The following is a 19,619-nucleotide window of genomic DNA, read 5'->3' on the forward strand; positions in this document are numbered from 1 at the left end:
GACCCAAGTGCAGGACCCGGCACTTGGCCTTGTGGAACCCCATACAATTGGCCTCAGCCCATCGATCCAGCCTGTCCAGATCCCTCTGCAGAGCCTTCCTACCCTCCAGCAGATCAACGTTCCTGCCCAGCTTGGTGTCTTCTGCAAACTTACTGAGGGTGCACTCGATCCCCTTGTCCAGATCATCGATAGAGATATTAAACAAAACTGGGCCCCGTACTGAGCCCTGGGAAACACCACTTGCGACCGGCTACCAACTGCATTTAACTCCATTCACCACAACCTTTTGGGCCCGGGCACCCAGCCAGTTTTTTAGGCAGGAAAAGAGAGGAAAGCAAGGGCCGGCCTATACGGAAGGTCACCTCCAGCTGCGTGCGACCCAGTGGCACAGAGCGGCCCTGCAGCCCCTCCGAGCGGGGGGGGGGCAGCCGCCGGGAGAGGGGGCGGGGGCAGCGCCATCCCGGGGCCTCCCGCCGGGCCCGGGCCTGCGGCGGCAGGCGGAACGCAGCGACGGGTGCAGGTTGCCGAGGGCCGGTTTGAGGAGGGCACAGCGCGGCGCGGCGGCGAGCCGCGGTGCCGGCATGAGGGAGCTGGCGCCCGGCGTGAAGATGGAGTGCGACATCTTGGACGCGCTGGAGGCCTTGGGGTAATCGGGGAGCAGCAGCGGCTCCCCCTTCGCGGGGCGAGGGCCGAGGGGAGCCCGCCGCCGCGCTACCCGGCCGAGCGTGGAGGGGGCCTCTTCGCCGCGGGCGGGAGGCCGGGCCCGAGACGGAGGGGAGCGGAGCGGAGCGGAGCGCGGCGCCGTCCGCGGCGGGCAGGCGGGGGGCGGCGGAGGGACGGGGCCCGCGTTCCGGCGAGTGCCGGCGGAGGCCCGGCGGAGGCCGGGGTTGGGCCTCTTGCCTCACCCGGGAGCGGGGTCACAGCGTCTGCGTTGGGCTTGCCCTGGTTGTAATGCGGGAAGGACGAAGGAAGCGCGGCTGCATGGGCGTTTCTTGGGGTACAGAGCGTTCAGAAGGGGTGGTGTTTAGTCATACTGAAGCGACGGCTGGGGGGCCGGGGCTGGGCCGCTGGCCGGGCAGCACCTCTGCGGGCGCGTCCGGGTCTCCCACCGGCCGGGCTGCCCGCCCGGTTTGGTCACGCCTGCCTGCCCCCCGCGAAGGTGCTTCAGCTGCAACAGAGCAGAAACAATGTAAAATTTAGTTTAATTTTCAGTTATCTTATTGCCAGTACTCTAGGCCGGTGAGTCGTTAATGTTGGAAGGAAATTTCTTTGACTGAACACTTGAATTAATACTTGAATTCTTGTCTGATTAGCATGTATTGAGACATGAAACTCTTTTCACATACACATGTGATATGTGGCATGTGAAAATGCCTGCCTCCTATTTTCTGACAACCCATTTTGTTCATAAATTACCACTCATTTTTTGGTGTGTTTAAAAAAAGTCTGAATTATTTCCTTGACAAAAGTAACTCGCAAAGATTAATTTCTTGCGGTGTAGTTACTAAACAGCTCGTAAAATGATTTTTAAATGGGTATATTTTATGTTAAACTTGCTTCATATCACGAATGTTTATCTCCCTGTGCAGGTACACAGGTCCCCTGTTGGAGGAGGAAGCTCTGAACAAAGCAGCAGAAAACGGATTGTCTTCACCAGAATTTTTTGAGCTTTGCATTTGGTTGGGTTCCCAAATAAAGTCACTTTGTAACATGGAAGAAAGCATCACTTCAACAGATGGTATATGAATGTTAACTTATTAAAGCAATTCTGTATTTGTTCAGTGCATTTAGACCATATTGTTCAGCTAATAGTGAAATTACAGTGTTGAAGTTTAGACGATAGTTGAAAGGTAGCCAAACCGAGGCTGATATTTGCATATATTTGACTCTTAGATTAAGGTCTTGTCTTGTGAAGATTCTTTCAAAAGAAAAATAAGGTGCTTTTGGGCTTTTTAGATCTACATAAATATAAAAAGTACATTCATACATCCTATGAGTGGTTGTTATATGTAATCATATTTTGATGGCTTAAATTCCAGTGCCTGCTATTTCAGCTAGTTGGTCCAATTCAGTATTCCATTCAGCACTGTGTGTAGATACGCGAGTTGCTCGTTAGTACTACCTGATTCTTTCTGTTGAGTGCTGGAACTTGGATGAGATTTTATATTGCTTATGTTTTCACAAAAAGTAGTAAAACTAAAAACAACCATTGAAAATAATGGGTTCATGACTCGTGTAACTTCTTCATCAGAAAATTAATTACATTGATACACTGTTTTGTGATGTAAGCTGTTCACTTCCTAGTGATGTTCATTTGCATTCATGTCTTCAAAGGCTGCTGTAGCATCACCTTCTCGTTCAAAGCAATATTGCTGTAGCTATTAAAAGGCTTGTCTGCTTGTATGTAGGACTTCTTTAAGAAGAAAGAAAATGTTACTAGGGTGGTAGGTGGTAAATCTTTGTCTGAGCTATTGAAGCCTGTGATTTAAATGTATAAGTTAAGGAAATTAGATTACAGATTGATGTTTCTGTGAAAAGTCATTAGCTTTGCATTTATTTATTCCCATAGGTGATAAAGATATAGAGAGCTTCCAGCTTGAGATTAGTGGCTTTCTGAGAGAAATGGCTTGTCCGTATTCATCACTTATATCTGGAGACATCAAGGACAGATTAAGAGAGAAAGAAGATTGTCTTAAACTCCTCTGTAAGTTATAACCATTTTTCCCACTCATAATACAGTATTTTGCATGCATGCTCTATCATTACTGTACAATTTACATTACATAGTTCTTTATGTGTATTTAAGTATATGTGTACGATCACTACAACCTAGCTGAGCATGCATCAGCTCCTTTGTGGAGAAGTCGAAAATAGAAAACTATTAGAAAACTATTTTAGTAGAAACGAAAATTTCCTTGTGAAGTATGGTTCAACCTACTGAGGCTTCCTGATCGCTCTCTTGATCTGGTTCCAGCTCAGCTGAAACTGAGACTTTGCTTCCCTTGTTTCTGAGAGGCTTCTGGGCAGCTTAAAAGAAAATGCTACGTGATCTGAAGGTATTGAAAGCAGGATTGAGAGAAGCAAAGTCCAGGTTTAAGCTGGACTTCGACAAAGGAGTAGCAGCAGGAACCAGTGTGATCATGTGAAACTAGCCAATGAACTAGCGGTCTGGTGGCAGAAGTGGGTTAGGCAGTTAAATATGTTGTGTAGACTGAAGGTAGGAAGTCAGGTGAGAGTTAGTTCAGATAAAGAATGGGAAACTGATGCTGACCTGTCCAGGAGAGAACTCAGAAAGAGTCTTCCTTTTATCATGGTCTTATTATAAATGTACGTCTTGTATTTGTATATGAGAATGTGGATGCAGAAATACTCAAGTGTCTCTAAATCTGCCATTATGACAATTTTTTCTCTAGTATTTCTAAGTACAGAACTTCAGGCTTTAAAGATATTGCACAGCAAGAAAACTAAAGGCGCTCATTTGGAAAAGCACGATGAAATTTATCAGGAAGTGCAAGCTATTTGCGATGCAGTGGGCCTGCCAAACTCCTCGTCTTCTGATATTTCTCCCTTGTTAACCAATGTGGAACAAAAGGTATGGGCTTTTGTGTGTTCTCTCTATTGTTAAACAGTAAGCATTATCTCTGTAAGCATTCATTTTAGAGTTAAGGGCCCAGCAGTCTAATCCATAGAAACCCTGTCTGACAAGTGCAAAGAAATTTTTACTCTGAAAGCCAGCTTAGTGTTTAAGTTAAACTGTTTTAGTTATGAGGTGAAGTATTTCAGCATTTCCCTGAGGATGCGATGTACCTGGTGAGGTGTACTTTGCCATGCGAATTTAAGGTATGAGTTGAAGTAACATAGTTTTCCTGTTACCCATTCAAATGTGCTGCAGCAAGCAGAAGACTTTGGATAATAACTGTTCGCACATTTATGCACCTGTAGTCGTTTCTGGGGTGTATTTAAATTTAATATCCAAAACTTAAATTTTTGCTTTTTAGTTTACAAATTTCTTAATTGCAAGTATTGATTTGTTAGTGCCATTTCCTTAGTAGCAGAAGAGAATGAAAATGCCTGAATTACCAATAGCCAGTGAGTAAGCCGATTTAAACCTTATTCAACAGGATAGTCCCCACTAGTTTCTAACTTGTTTCACTGATGTGATCCTTAATCTGACTTCCTCACTGCAGAATGTAAATAGGCTCTTGGGGTGGAATTTATCTTCTCTGTCAGGCAGCTAAAAGTTTTGCTCTTTATTTCTCCCTAGAATTTGGTGAGAGAATGGGTGACAGATCCCCTTTAAGAATTATGGGAGATACATGGAATGAATCTCCCTCTGCTGCTGAGTCTTTGAGTTTAATAATTTTACATGATTATGCTTTTTTTTTACTTTGCCCTCCTCCTTTTCTTATCAGCCAGTGGGCAGTTGAACATTCATAGGTTTTGGGGACAGGGCCTGTTAATTGCATGGTTTTCTTACATCTGTACGTCTTTAGTGTGACAAGACGAAACCTTTAATAGATTCATTTATAAAAAGCAGCATCCAGGTGACAGTGAAAATGCCTATTCCTGCACTATTAACTGTGCTTGATCTATTTAGTTCTAATGAAATCTTTATATCCAGTCTTTCCATTAAATATTTTTGAAAGGATGAAGAAACAATTCTATCACTGTTTTCTGAGGGTTAAAATGTCAGAGTTCCAGCTAATAACTAATTGATTGAAACTTGACTAGTACTGTTGATCTTCCTCTGTGGGTGTTAGCTGTGTTTACATCCATGTGGGTTTGTAGGCTGCAGCCATGGGCAGTGGCCTTTCTTGCTCACTTCCTGGCTTCACTTCTTGGGCACAGATTTAGTTTCGTACCATGTGAAAAGGGTAGGACTCTAGTTGTGCAATTGCAGGACAGCAAGACCAGACCTGGTGGGCCAGCTCCTTCATGCACACATAGAAAGCCTAGAAAGTTTTCTTTGAGTTATTAGGCTCCTGGTATCTGCCACCTTTTGCAACCAAGATTTCCTTTCAGATAGGATGACAGGCTTGAATTGGTGTGTAGGGTGTTACTGTTACAGTTTATGTAAACTGTTACAGTTTCATAAGTACTAAAATGAGCAGAATCTTAAAAGCGTGTTATCTTTTTTTTAATCTTTTTTTTTTTCTTTCTTTTTAATAATACTGCCTGGGCTATTTTGCAATGGTTTTCAGGTCTGTCAATTCCACAGTGGTTATACCACTTATACTCGCTTCAGAGTGTAGACAAGTGGCAAAACTAGTTCGTTCATCTTCTGTGACTCCAAATTAACAGTGTAATTTGTTCTCTGCATGTTTCACTCCTTACAAACATAGGATTTTTTTTTTCCTACCTCTCGGGAGATATTGTAGAATTTCTGCTGTATGTTTCCTTGTCCTTCATCCCTTACTTTAATATGGGACAGGTTCAGAGTTATTTTGATACAGCACAGAGTTAGACACCTACATTTTTAGATGTGGCTGCGTTAGAACGGTGATACCACCAGTTGGAATTCACTGGCTTTGTAAATGTTTTTTTCAGAGTGCCATTTGTTACTTTTTTTAGACTCTCACAAAAATTCACTTGAAATGATCAATTTCTTTTTCCAAATATTTTGTTGCTTCTGATTTAATTAGGTTCTGTGTCTAATTGCACTGTTGACTTTTAGTATTATACTATATATTTTTTAATAGAAACATACAAACTAATCTAGTATTTTTATTGACTTTGCAAATGTATCTGCAGCATTTCAACATGTCTACTCTTTGTCTCTGTCTAGCATCTTCAGCATTGTCAGTAGCTGTGGGAATAGTTCTGAGAATAGTTTGGCTGTGCAGCAGCAATCTACCAAAGGGACAGATCACACATTGTATTTTGGTATGGAACGTTAGAACATTGATTGTTTTTAATAATTTGTCAGTTTATTTAATATAAAATCAAGATTGCTTTCTTCATTCAAATGATGAGTTTTATAGTAGCTCAAACTTTGAATATGCAGTCATAGGAAGTACCTTTTAAATTTGCATCTCCTGTAATAAACTGGGGTAGTGGTTATCAACATAGATAAGAAAATATGAGAGGTGAATTGACAGTATTACAGCCTGCTACCACTAAATATATTTTATTTTATTCTATAGCACTGAAAAACTAACAGTAATTTTTTAGTTCTTTTTTTAAAATGCTGTTCCCTTGTGAAGTATATTTACAAAGGGTAAATCTGGGAGGCATTCTGAAATTTAGTACCAAAATCACCATAAATTCTAAATGAACGTTGATCAGAGATTCAGAAAAGTCTATGCCGGTGTTGTGCTTTGTAGCTCATCCTCACATCTGGCTTTTTTCCAGTCAAGATAGTGTGAATTTCACACCTAATTACGAAGTGGCATTCTAATACTGTTTATTTGAAAGATTTCTTAATGTGATACTATCTGAAAGACTTCTAAATTTTTTTGGCCTACGTTATTTGTTTTCTAATATGTGAAAAGTAGTCCCCTAATAGTTGAGGATGAAAAGAAACTAAGTGTTACCGAAGAAATTAAATCAAAACTAAAGTAACATTTAAGTGAAATATGAGAAGAATATCCTTAAAAATATGTGGGAATACTTCCTAGAATTTATTCATATTTAAGTTAGTGTGTTGCTTTTAACTGTTAGGTTTTAATAATTTTAAAGACATAATGGTGCCTGTACATTTAAGTATCAATGTAGTTGCAGGGAACAGGACGAAAGAGTTGTCCTGTTCACCAGACATAAAGGTCAAACAAAAATGTCTTTAAAGTTAGATAAATATTGAAATTAAAATGATCTGCAGGTAAATGGAAGAGAGGCAGAGGATGGGTTAAAAATATTTTGCGCTTAAGATTTTAGGTGATCTTTCTGCAGTTGTGAAGTACGCCTTAGGGCTAATTAGTACAATGTTCCTTCCGTAAAGTGTTGATAGTTTAACTTAAATTAATAAAATGACACCTGTCTCCAGATCAGGTTTTTTTCAAAAATCTTCTTTTCGAAACCCTGGAGGTGCATGCATATGTGATGTTTATCTGTGCAAATGGTGTTAAACATAAAAATTATTGCTCTGTTTTGACAGAGGGTAAAGATAATTAATAAATATATGGAACATGGTAGTGAAATGTGAGCTAAAATTTTTTTTAAAGGAGTGTAGACTTACAAAACAGATGAGAAATGTAATGTTCAATACATAAAGGTATGCTTTATTTGGTAATGATAGAATAACTGTGTATTTTTATACAGCAGGTTTTAAGTCAGTATTTTTGTCTCAAACAAATCCAATAATGATTTGTTTTTAAACTATTTTTAGAGAGTGTGTGAACTTCCAAAGCAATACCATAAATATTTAATCTTACCAAGGTCATTGATTACATAGTATGTCGAACAGTCAAATATATTGGTCTCCATCTAGCTCTTAATTAATTGGTTTGCTTTTTACAGCTGAGCGTGTGAGAACTTTAGGATGATTGGCTGTTACAATTTCTTTTACATTTCTATGAGTATGTTTTCACTGCTCTTTTATCTGGGCACTGCTTTTGGTATTGTTCCCACTTACCCATGCAGACTTCTTTCTGGATTTTGGTGGTGTTTTTTTTTTTTTTAAATTCCTGGTTATACTTCTTAATCTAGGGCAACTGCCATGTTCAGAATGTGGGTTATAGCGTAGATTCTCACATCAGTTGGATTCTTGTCCTCTCGCAGGCAGGTGTACGTCAGAGCTCGTCATCAGTCATCAGTCAAGACTGGACGATGTATTCTGCAACTGTAAAGCAGCTCAGCTTATGTCACCATTGTAGTTGTAGGATATGCCCTCAGAGTCCTGCTGATGGGAGTGAGGGAGTAAAGTAGAGATTCAGTAATCTGGGTATGACTTTACAGTGTGTCACAAACATGAATGTAGACCAGTTCATCAGTGAAGAGATTCCTCCTTAAATGTTACTTGATTAATAAACCTGTCACTGGATAAAATTACAGAGGTATTCTCTTTAACTTGGAAAAAAAAGGTTACAGAAATTTGGGGGCAGTTTCCTAGTCAATAAAGGATTGTTTCATTTAGCTGTTCTTGTTTCTTCTAGTTCTGATTTTCACTGATTGTCTTCCTTAATTGTTCTATCTAAACTTCCTTTCATTTTTCAATTTATGGAGATCAGGAGTATGCAGTGCTGGATTAGGTCTTTTAATTGTGATTGACTTGTGGTGGCAGAATGTATGGCTTTTGTATGTGGAGCCCAGTGTTGTATTTACCTCTTAGCTGCCCTTGCAGCTGCAAGCTTGCAAAAATTCTAATCTCTAGATAGTATTCAGCATCACTGGTTTCCAAATTTTCTTTCACTTTATAGCTATAAATTACGTTGAGGATTTGTTTTGGTTTTGTTGTGTTGTTTTTTTCCAGCAGCCAGTCTCATTTTGATACACTCTCTTCCTTTCAACTCATTAGAACCTTTGAGGTTATATTTCTGACCTTAATGGTATATGGAGAGACACCTCTTGCCTAGTAGAATTTTTAATTCATCTTCTGTTTATTCCATCTTCTAAACTAATTACTGATGTCTTCATCTCTTGCTGTCATGCTGATCTTATCATATTGTTGATTATTCACTTTAGGTTTTGATTCTTCAGACATGTGTTCAAATTCAAGCATAGTTTGTGCTTAGGTATATTTGAATTTTGAAGTAAATTATGAGAGGCATCATGTACACGCTTCACTAAAATCAAAACAAGTTGGCTACATTTAGAAGACAGACAAATCAGACAACCCTGGAGGGCTTTTTGTAAAGAAAATAAAGGTTGCAAAGAAGCAACAACTAGCAGAGAAAGAGGAGTGTAGGGATCAGTAGGGTACATGGAACAGAACTTCATCCCTTATTGTACCTCTTTTTTCATATGGATGGAGTATAATGGCAGGGAATATTACAGTAAATAGATGGCCACTTTTCAGATACTACTAGGCTGTCTTCTGCTGGAGTCAAAACACTGTTTTCCTGTAATTTGCTCACTGCACAGTATTTTTTACTTCAGACTTTTCCTGGGGCTATTGTGTTTTTAACTTGCCACAGTGCTGCCCAAAGGTGATGTGAAAAGAACAAAATATACATCTTGGTTTTCACACAGAATTCGAGATCAGATTCTTTCCTTGGTATATGCAGAAAAAGGAAGAAGAGATAATTACAAAAACCCTGAAATATGAGAGTTGTTTTATCAAGTATTCTTTTTCAAGTAGCTTTCTTTAATCAATTGACTAAGTGCTCTGGAATTTAATTTCTGTCTCCCAGATGTTTTTTTCATAGTGGTCACTGGAGATGATATTTCTGTAATATATAGAGCTCAAAACTCTGACAAGATGAACTAAGATAATACTGGAAGAGTGAGCTTTGGACAATACCTTTATGATAAATTTAATGTAAATGCCTGTGTGCCTACATGAAGTCTTACAAACCTTGCAAATGTATCTAATGGCTGTCCTCAGCTACAGGTCTTACTGTAGATTATGCACTACCTTAATCCTTCCTTGTGACATGTAAAAGAAAATTAACTCTAGCTTTAGTCTTGTTTGACTTGGTTCCCTATAATTATTTACAAAAGCAAATGAGGATGTAGTTCTTCTCCCCATCAGACTGTGTGCAAAACTTGCAGGAACAATAATATGCATGCGGTCTACTCCAGCTGAAAAATCAGTTGGCTGGAAAGTTGTATGTACGAGTGTTGTGGTCATTCATGGTAACAGTTTTAGAAGAGCTCTGCCAAAGGAAGTTCCTTCAAGAAGAGGAGGTAGAGCTTTCTTGTAATGAGAGAGGAGAATGCAGTGGAGTTTGGAAAGCAGAAAGAGAGAGCATACTTCATCCCTGATTATTGAGGGCAAAAACTAATGTAAGAAGTATAAGCAAGGCTGATTTGGAGTGAATGCAAAAGTCTTAAACATAATGTTAAATGAAACCAATTATGGGATTAAAAGAAAATTAGTGAGAGAGAATGACTGCATACCGATCCTATCTCCTGCCTTTCTTACTAGCACCCATCACCAGATTTTTGTAGCCAAGTCTAGCATGTGGCAACAGAACTCCCAGCTTCCAATTGTTACATTTCCTTAGTTGTAGTTGCAACGTTTAGTAATAAGTAAAATGAGTAATTCAACTAGTCCTAGTGTCTATATGCACTTGGTAAATTGGCCGTGTAGATATTGTTCTATCATAATTGGGAGGAGAAGTGGTGTGCCATAAAATTTTTTTGTATAGAGGTTGGTCATGTAGAGAAGGTACTTAGGAAATCTTCTTTTTGTAATGGATGATAAGCCGGAAGATGCATATCTGTTTTTATGAGTCTGCTAAAACAAACGTGCTATATTTGATCTTAAGAGTAGCAAATTGTGATTGCAGTAAATTGTGCTGAAATAAATGTAAATATCATTTGTGTTCTGAGAAGTATGCGTTTCGTTTCAGATAAAGGACATTCTCTCAAAAGTTCAAAATAACCATGTGGGGAAATCACTGCTAACAAAACCTCTGAATTCTGACCAAGTGGTAAACAAAAGTCTCTCCATTTGTTTTCTGTATTTAACAGGATGGTCAAAATTGATGCATGTGGCTTCATCTAACTTTGTCCAATTTACCGTCACTGTTCTATTGCTAAATATTAAAACTAAAATTCAATTGCTAAATATTAACAATGATAATCAGATACTTCCAGAATTAATGTTGTAAAACAGACTTTGTGTTGGTTGATTAATTCACTTACTAACTTCCAAAATATTTTGTAGATACATACTACTGTAGCACTACACAGCACTACACCTAATTTTATGTAGTAGTTTATAGTGGTCACCTGGCCATAGTAGATACCTTAGTTGCTGAATGGGGTTAACTTTAAATTGGCTTTTATAACTTTATAGATGTGAATGTTTGGATTTTTTTATTGTAACACTGCAGGAAAGATTGGAAAAAATCAATGATGCTCTTCGCAGTGAGTATGAATGTCGCAGACGTATGTTAATGAAGAGGCTAGATGTGACAGTACAGTCTTTTGGCTGGTCTGATAGAGCAAAGGTAAGCTTGCTGTATTTTTTGCTTCCTGTAGGTGGGAGTCTGCTACAATTCCCCAAGTCTTCCTACCGAATACACATGCCATGTAAATGCACTTCCATTACTGTTGTCGTCTTTCTAACCAGTTTCTCATCCCAGGTTGTAACATCCAAGTTATATATATATTGAGGAAGGGGAAGGATTTAACCAGATGGCACAGTCCGTCCTTTGTGACTGTTTATAGCTTTACAGTTCTAAATTCTAGCATCCTCTGTTGGGGTTTCTCACTTTAATGAGTTCACATCTCCCCTTTTTCTTTCCTATATCCACCCCACTCTAATCGAGTAAACTAGGAGGGAACCTCAACATTTCTTATGCAGATGCAGGAGGAAGACAAACACTGGGCTTTATGGTAGGTTGGGTGCAAAGATTGACTGCCCATAAAGTCAGTGAGATTACAGTGACTGCTGCCTATCTTGGATTCAAAGCTACTGAATAAACAAATGGTCAGTTGAACAGGTTATTTGAATAGCAGCTTGTATGATAAAAGCACACAATTACTTGTAATCCTTCAAGTGGCTAAAAATTCCAGACCACTCCTGTGAATTTTCTCTGCTGGTATAATTTTAATTGTGATCATTTGTACTATTTCCTAGCACTCTGTATATTAAAAAATAGTCATGATTTAACCAGTCTGATATTTCTGAGCCAGAAATACATATTGTTTCTGTTCTAGAAAGCAGGGAGATAAGATGTAAAAAGTTTGTAATTTGATGAATGTACATGTGGGAAGCTGAAGGCAGATGTTTTTTCTCATGAGCTGCAAGATCAACTTTCCTTCCAAAGGTTTGTGTAGAAAGCTTAAGATGGGATAAGTCTTAAAACTTCAGAAGCTTACTGAAAATATGAATTGTTACAAGTCTTTCTGGTGTCACAGTTTGGTGTTGACACATGCAGACAGAATTGGTTTCATGAAGCTCACTAAGTATCACTGGAAGACGTGAATCTAGATGCTGCTGTGCTGCTTTGGAATGGCTCACTATTTAATTTCTGCAGGGGTTGTGAATGCTTTTATGCTGCAAGAAAGGAAAAGGAGGGCATTTAGCTCACAGAAGCCAGGAGATGTCCCTCAGTGTATAACTTCCTTATAGCTGTACCAGTACAACTATGCATTTTCAAATTTAAAGTATGCTTCTAAAATGTTCTTGATGTTAACTGATGACTAACTTAAACAGACTAAAATTTTAAAGTCACTTGATATTATTCCATTCAAACAACATGAAAAACAATGAATACACTTTCACAGTAGAACAATAGTTTAAAGAGATTTTTAATGATGATAAAGTAGTAAGATGATTCATTTTCCTGTCTTATAACGACTGTTGATATGAAATAGTATGCAGTTACGGAAATAACGAGGTTACATATTAATTCAAAATTACATACGGTTTTAAATCTTTTTTTTCCTTAGTTCTCTTTTAGAAATATTTGTTTATAACTTCTCCAGGAAGGTTTTGGGGATTGAAAATGTTTTGGCATTTTAGATATTTTAGATTTTTTTTTTTTTTTAAGCCAAGAGGCAAATTGCTGTCCTTTTTTTAATTTATTTGTTTGCTTGCTTTTTCTTCCCCACCATTAAATAGGTATTGATACCTTTCTCTGCTTTTGACGGTTTGACATTTTTTGTGGGGTTTTTTTTAACTTGTTCAGTCCCCAAGAGGGGTGAGTTTGCAGACTGAAATGGATCCATAAATGGTGTAGTGATTGCCTGGCAAAACAGTCATGTAAAGGAACAGCACCTGTTGTCTGGTCCATCCAAGATCAAATTTTTTTTTATTCTGAAGATCTTTCTAGATGTTCCCAGAAAGTGTATTTATTTTTCTTTTTTGTAAAACAAACAAAACATCAAAGTGTGTTTGGAAAAAATCTTATTTTCTCCCCTTATCAGTCTCCCTTTTTCATGGCTTGCACAAGTGTTTTGCTGCATTGATACATTTAAAATTTTTTTCCACAAATTGACCTTGTTTTGAAGCTGCTCTGATTTCCTCTGATTTAGAAGTGATTTGTTAAATATGGCTATGTAAAGCTCTTGAGAGAGCAGTTTGGACTCCTAAATTTTAGTCTTTACATATGTTGGAAAACATCGAAGAATCTGTTTGATGCCAGTGGATAGGAGAGTTTCTTTTGTAATGGTGCTAAGTTTCAGCATCAATTAAACATAATCAGCAGCACTTTTTGTTCAATAGTTCCATCCATATGAAGAGAATTGGTAACAACTGGCACTATATTTTGTAAGATAACCTAGATTTTCAGACATTACCCCCTGTGTTCAAATTGAAACTTACTGAGACCAATACATGGTTTACTGTAAGTGTGTTTGTGTGCTTTATGCCTAGCAAGTAAGTTGTGATTGATTTTATCATTCAGGTAAAAACAGATGACATAGCACGAATCTATCAGCCCAAGCGCTATGCATTATCTCCAAAGTCAACTATTACGTTAGCTCACCTTCTTGCTGCTCGAGAAGATTTATCGAAGATCATAAGAACAAGTAGTGGATCAACACGGGAAAATACAGTCTGTGCCATCAACAAGGTATACTTTTTCTTTCTGAAATGTGATAAAAGGACATGGAAGTTTACAGAGCTATCAGAAGTAATTCTGGAATTATACTCTTGCTTAATATTTTAATTTCTTTTTGCAAGATACCTGGTGCTTTAAGAAAGGAAGGTTTGCAGCATTCCAGTAAACATTGCAGCAACTTCTTTTTTATCTTATTACACAGTCAGTCATGCAACAGGATGAAACAGTAGTCTAGATAAGGAGCAATGGTGGGGGATGTGTGTGTAAATGACCTCTTGAGTTCTGTGCAACTGCACACCTCAAGTTCAGGATATGTGTAAGTCTGTCTGGTATCAATTCCTGAGCTACCTGTTGCCAGGATTATGTTGTTCAGTTCGTAAACCAGCATCTTTAGTTTATTGGTATATTATAAATCACAAAAGTTTCTGTGGAAGTGTCATTTTGCTGCAAAGTAAAGTTATTTGGTTTGGCTACAGTAATAAATCAACATTGTACTGCTTTCTTGTGTATGATAAAAGCTGCAGCTTGCCAGTAATTACATTAATTTCACTATTCAAATGGTGACTAAGCCTGTTTTTATTAATCCTTTATTTACAGATTTTTCTGAAGTTTTATGCCTTGTTTAGATATCCTTTAATATGTTTTGATACCAAAGACTCTGGAATTTCATTATTATTGTAGGATCTCAGAGAAGGGTTTTTTTTCTTGAGAGGACTTTAATTGGAGTGCCTGGGACTGACCAGAGTATGTTAACGTTCATCACACAGAGAGTTTAGGAAATACGGAAACAACAACAAAAAAGACCTACTTGGATACCTCTTTGTTCTTCAACTAAATGTTTTGTGTAACTTTCTTCAGTACAGTCTCCCTTTTTATACACTGAGTAATATCCACCAAAGTCAAGATCCCTTTTTTTCCCCTTTTCTTGAAAGTGTTGCTGCAGCATGTTATGTATTTTGTCCGTTCCAGTTCTCTACTGAGTGTCAGTAGTTTCTAATCTAGGGCAAACGGGTGTTCCTTTTAGAACTGCACATCAGTTTGCCAGGTTATGGGTTTTGCCAGCTGGTTAGGTTTGAACTTGAACTTCGAAATTTAAGTAGAAGAGACGCATCATAAGGAGTATTTTCTAGATTAATATATATTTATAAATTCATATATATTATATATGAATTACGTATCTTGCTTATTGTAATACTAATACTTCGCATGCGTGTAGTTTTCTTCGTAAAGATTTCACAAAAGTAATATGAGCTAGCTAGCTGCAGTTATTTCAATTTTACAGGTGGAAAATGGGATCGCTTTCAGAGTTCTGTTGTGTTGTGGCAAGTTACAAGGACTGGAAATAGGGATTCTGCTGTCAAGCTCCACACTGAGCGGACCATATTTTCTGTAAAGAGCAGGCAGCATGTCTTTGTCCACAGGAGAACCACCCCGTGTCTCTTCAAGTTAATATTACTATTTTTTTTAAACTAAAAATGATCTATTTTTCCATGTAGGTTCTGATGGGGAGAGTACCTGACCGTGGAGGCAGACCAACAGAGATTGAACCACCTCCTCCTGAAATGCCTCCTTGGCAAAAAAGACAAGAAGGTGGTGGAAGAGGTGGCTGGGGAGGTGGGGGTGGGGGTGGAAGGGGCAACTGGGGGGGTGGAGGGGGAAGAGGAGGAGGAGGTGGTGGGTTTGGAGGTGGGGGTTTCAGAGGTGGTGGAAGAGGTGGAGGTGGCTTCCAAGGTGGCAGGGGAGATTATGGTGGCAGGGGAGATTATGGTGGCAGGGGAGGTTATGGTGGCAGGGGAGGCTATGGTGATCCATATGGTGGAAGAGGAGGGGGAGGCTACCGAAGATACTAAAATACTGTAAATATTGAGTAACTGGCAAAATATAGTGGTGGTGTTTGCTGGTATCAGGAATTTAGATATGTTAACTTGGGTTTAGGTTAGAATTAAGTATGACCATATGAATCATTGCATTAGACCAACTGATATTGTCATTGAATTCTTTTAGTTAACTGAACAGAACTTTTGTAGTAAAATGTGATGGCTGAAGTCCTTGTTTTTCATACTGCTCATATGGTGTTTTTTAATATGTCATTTTATTTAAAATAAGCCTCAGAAAACTGAATAAAATCCTTTCTAAACAAACAAAAAATATATTATTTAATGTTCAGGCCTCTCTAATTATTGCATGTTGCATGTCCACTTCCCTGCTCCAAAATGCTGTGTAGAAAAAACAAAATAGGCCTCAGAACCAGATGGAAACTCTTTTAAAGGACTCTAGAATGCCACTTTCAGTCTTTTTCTCTTCATCTAGTTTTCATGTGGGACGTGTAAATGAATTTTAATTTCAAATGTTAAAATCCTTAAGGCTTTGGTCAAAATTACTCAATTAGGTTCCTTATTCTTCTGGAACTTCACATAAAAGTAACATTCTGAATTAATACTCTACAGAAACTAATAAAATCAGGTCATTTGGTGTGTTCATAAATGTATCAGAGACTATTTGAAGGTCAGAGCATGTACCATAAACTCAGAATCATGGTGAGTTTTGATAGTGTCTATTTTCATTTTACCTATTTTCCATTTTATTGGTGTTTCATAAAAATATTTTAAGATCAAACTGGGCAGGAAACTTCTGCAACCATCATGTCTGGTAAGAGTTTATTTATATATTCCTTCTGAATCAGCTTTGAGACATAAAGGTTGAATAAGCTGAGCTTCTTGAGAAAGAACATTGTTTCTTCTTTTTTTTTCACCCCCTTTTTTTTTTTCTTCTCCCCTGCCTGCTCTATGTTTGGGAATCGCCAGCTGCTCAGCTAATAAGACATCTCATACAGCAGTTGCCCTTCCTCAGTGGCTTCTCTCTGTCTCTTACTCTACCAACCAATTGGTCTGATAACGTAAAAGAAACTCTGTCTTGACATGGTATAGGTGCCTTCTTCACAGACAGTGTTACTTTAGAGGAAGGAGTTAGCTTTCATGCAGTTATGGCTGTAAATACATATAGACAAGAATTAAATTTAGAGCTGTCAGTTAAAGAAACAGTTTTTGTCATCCAGCATCTTTTAGATCTCCTCCCCTGCTGTGAGGCCACTCCTGAGTACAGAGGTGGAACCGGGCGATGATGCCCAGGTCCACTCACAACTGTGTATCAGGGTGAGGTTACTACAGAGAGATGTGGGAAGGCATCTGATAAACCTGGGGGGTGTCTGTTCATTGCATAGCACAGAAACCTTGAAGCACTTTGAGTATGTAGCTATAGGCTTAAGTGCAGGCTGAACTTCAGGATTTCATTTTAGTTTTATGTTCCACAGTTATGAGTTCTTTCTGCAGAAATTTTGTACTGGTGTCTGTATTTGGTATGCTTTAAAGATGTTATTTTACCTTCTGTGAGATTTTATTAATTAGCTATCACCAACCTTTTCATCTGAAATTTTAATCCAGATAAACTTGAGAAGTTTCTCTCCTGTTATTTCTTCTCTGATCATAGTCTGCTTGAGAATGCTGCTTGTGATGTGGTAGATACAGCCTTACCCATACTTCAGGGTACCAGCAGGTGCCTAACAAAAAAGGGCAGAAGTTTTCCTTGCTTGAGCATGTTAACTTGGATGTGAACTCTTGAAATAATGGCCTAACTTCATCCAGCTGCTAATAATATAGTTCCTTTGCCAGTTTTTTTTCTATACTCCTTTCTGGCCTAAGCTGTTGTCAGCCCCTGCAGTCATTACGGAGAGACCCTCATGGGTCATGTGGGAGCATAGTACTGGGTTTCTTGCTTTTGAGCTTGGTTTTTGCCTAATGCTCTGGAATAGCTCACCAGTTGAAAGACATAAATACCAAGTGAGACTGCTGGCCTTGGGGGTGAAGTCAGCAAAGGAACAGAGGAGAGACTTGTTTATAACAACCAAAGCCTTGATACAAAATTCTGTTTGCTCATCCCACTGTTATTTTTTGCTACAAGTAGTTTCTGAACAGCAGTCAAGCATTTAGCTTCACCAAGGAAATATGCTAGCAAAATCAAATGGCTTATCTATGCATAAAGATTTCATCACTCTTAGGTGTGAAGTTGCACTGGTTTAGTTGAACTGTTGTAACGGTGTATGTGGATGTGCCTTGGTGCTTTTCCACTCATCAGTTTATCCTGTTTGTGGCAGGTAGGACAGTTCTGAGTGCAGTAAACAATCGAGTGAAGTAGCTATGTGCCCACAAGTAATTCTAACAGTTTAATTATTTCAATATCATATTTCAATTATATTTATGTAGACCATGTAAAAGATGGAAATTTAAATAGGCTGGAGATTTTGTTTTTTAATCTGGCCATTTTAGTTTTTCTTAAATAATTCCAAAATGTGAAACCAGTAGTCAAAAACTAAAGTAAGCACCACCACATTTCATAGAGTTATCCTTTTCTGTCTTCTGTTGTCAGAACGTATGCTTTTAATTTATCAAAAGATGCAATAATACTATGAAAATAATTGATTTAAACCTCTCCTCAAATTTTGTATGTGTCTTGGAAAAAAGTATTTTCAAAAATTCTGTTGTAAGTAGAAGATTTTCATACACATGGTTGTGAGCATTTTTTGTGTTTATTCACACTTAATGAATATCTATCTGAATATTGTTTTGTTTGATCAAGAATTGAAAAATAGGTTGGGGTTCTTTTCAGGATTTGAGAGAGACACTTTTGTTAACAGCTGTAAACACTAAGGAATAAAGTACTGTATTTGAAGTTACTTGCATCACTTGTGTAGTGTGATTTGGATCCACTATCATATGTTCCTCCTGTGTTTGTAAGGAAAAACTCCTGCTGGTGATTTACAATAGTGATGAAACTTACCTTTTACGATGATGAAAATAACTGATATATTTTGGCCAAAATGGAGAAGGCTGTAGATAACAACATAAGAAAATTTCAACAGACAGGGCATGTCACAAATATATCTCTATTACATTGTCTGGGATTACTAAGGAATCTCAGTTAAATTTTACCTTAGTAAAAGCAATTACATAGGTCTATATGATCATTACTTTTTGTCTTTACATTAAACTAAGGAAATATCTTCTAATTACTTCTGAAGTTTTCTTTTTTTAAATTCTATAATTATGAAGTAAAGCACAACTTGTTTTACATGTGCAAGACTGTAGAGCAGATTTGCCCATATAAATAGGAATCGTGTTTTCAGTAGGCAGCCCGCACTCCTTGTTCTTCTTCCCTCACCTCCCTCAGATGACCGAAGATAACAATGGATGTTCATTGCCCCATATAAAAAGATAACTGAGAGAAGGTATTTTGAGATTTACTACAAGGTAAAGAATAGCAAGTCTTTAGGGTGATACAGTGCTGCCTGTGTAATAGCCAGCATTAGCATGTTTATGTTTAATGTTTAAATTTAGCTATTGTGCTGTGAAATCTTTTCAAAATTAGTGTTCTTAATAGAAGTGAGAGATTGTGCTAATGAAGAATTGTGCTTTGTCATACTTGGAATAGTTAGTGAGTAGCAAATCAGTGTCTGTACTGTGTCAACCACTAAAATACCGAAAGAATGATCTGCAAATACCTCGCTTCCTAAATTTCCTCAGGCAATGTTCCAAGGCTCACAGAAGGTGAAGCTAGTCTAGGGACTCTGGTACTAGGTTAATCCTGCAGAAGCGTCTCAGGTGTCAGAGTCAAGGAAAATAAAGAAATTTAATCAAGCTATATTCAAGATAGATAGATACAAACTCAGAGGCATGAAGTGCAATTTTAATTTTTTTCTATTATAAATAGTAAACTGAAATCTTACAATGTATATAAAATCTTTACAATCTGTACACTTTTTCAATCTTCTCAAACAGCATTAAAACAAAAATTCTTCAAGTTGCCATGGAGATCAGTTACAACAAAATAACAGATTGCTACTGTAACAAAAAGGTATTTCCAAAAACATACAAGCTGCTTTAAAGGCAGTTGTGTTTAATCTGAATATGAACAGTAGCCCTGCCTTGTTAATTGTTATATTACTCAGTCTAT

At 38.0% G+C, this 19,619-nt stretch overlaps 1 protein-coding gene across 2 annotated transcripts; it reads left to right on the forward strand.

Annotated features, from left to right (window-relative positions):
- The first annotated feature begins 567 nt into the window (after positions 1 to 567).
- Positions 568 to 18,348, forward strand: FAM98B (family with sequence similarity 98 member B). Of its 2 annotated transcripts, none has more exons than XM_059819373.1 (8): positions 568 to 646; positions 1,590 to 1,738; positions 2,570 to 2,704; positions 3,414 to 3,592; positions 10,452 to 10,532; positions 10,938 to 11,054; positions 13,458 to 13,625; positions 15,110 to 18,348. In XM_059819373.1, the coding sequence occupies exons 1-8, from the start codon at positions 582 to 584 to the stop codon at positions 15,461 to 15,463; spliced, it is 1,248 nt and encodes a 415-aa protein (XP_059675356.1). In that variant the 5' UTR covers positions 568 to 581; the 3' UTR covers positions 15,464 to 18,348. The 2 variants fall into 2 exon arrangements, with proteins under 2 accessions (XP_059675356.1, XP_059675357.1); XM_059819374.1 differs by having other exon boundaries at positions 2,579 to 2,704.
- Positions 18,349 to 19,619: the final 1,271 nt, after the last annotated feature.

This window comes from Gavia stellata, chromosome 7 (assembly GCF_030936135.1).
Source record: "Gavia stellata isolate bGavSte3 chromosome 7, bGavSte3.hap2, whole genome shotgun sequence".
Lineage (NCBI taxonomy): Eukaryota > Metazoa > Chordata > Aves > Gaviiformes > Gaviidae > Gavia > Gavia stellata.

Bases quoted from the DNA above. Each gene is read 5' to 3' on its own strand.
- FAM98B (XM_059819373.1), top strand. From the start codon at position 582: ATGAGGGAGCTGGCGCCCGGCGTGAAGATGGAGTGCGACATCTTGGAC. The intron at 647-1,589 runs GTAATCGGGGAG...CTCCCTGTGCAG, and splicing joins GACGCGCTGGAGGCCTTGGG to GTACACAGGTCCCCTGTTGG. The intron at 11,055-13,457 runs GTAAGCTTGCTG...TTTATCATTCAG, and splicing joins GCTGGTCTGATAGAGCAAAG to GTAAAAACAGATGACATAGC.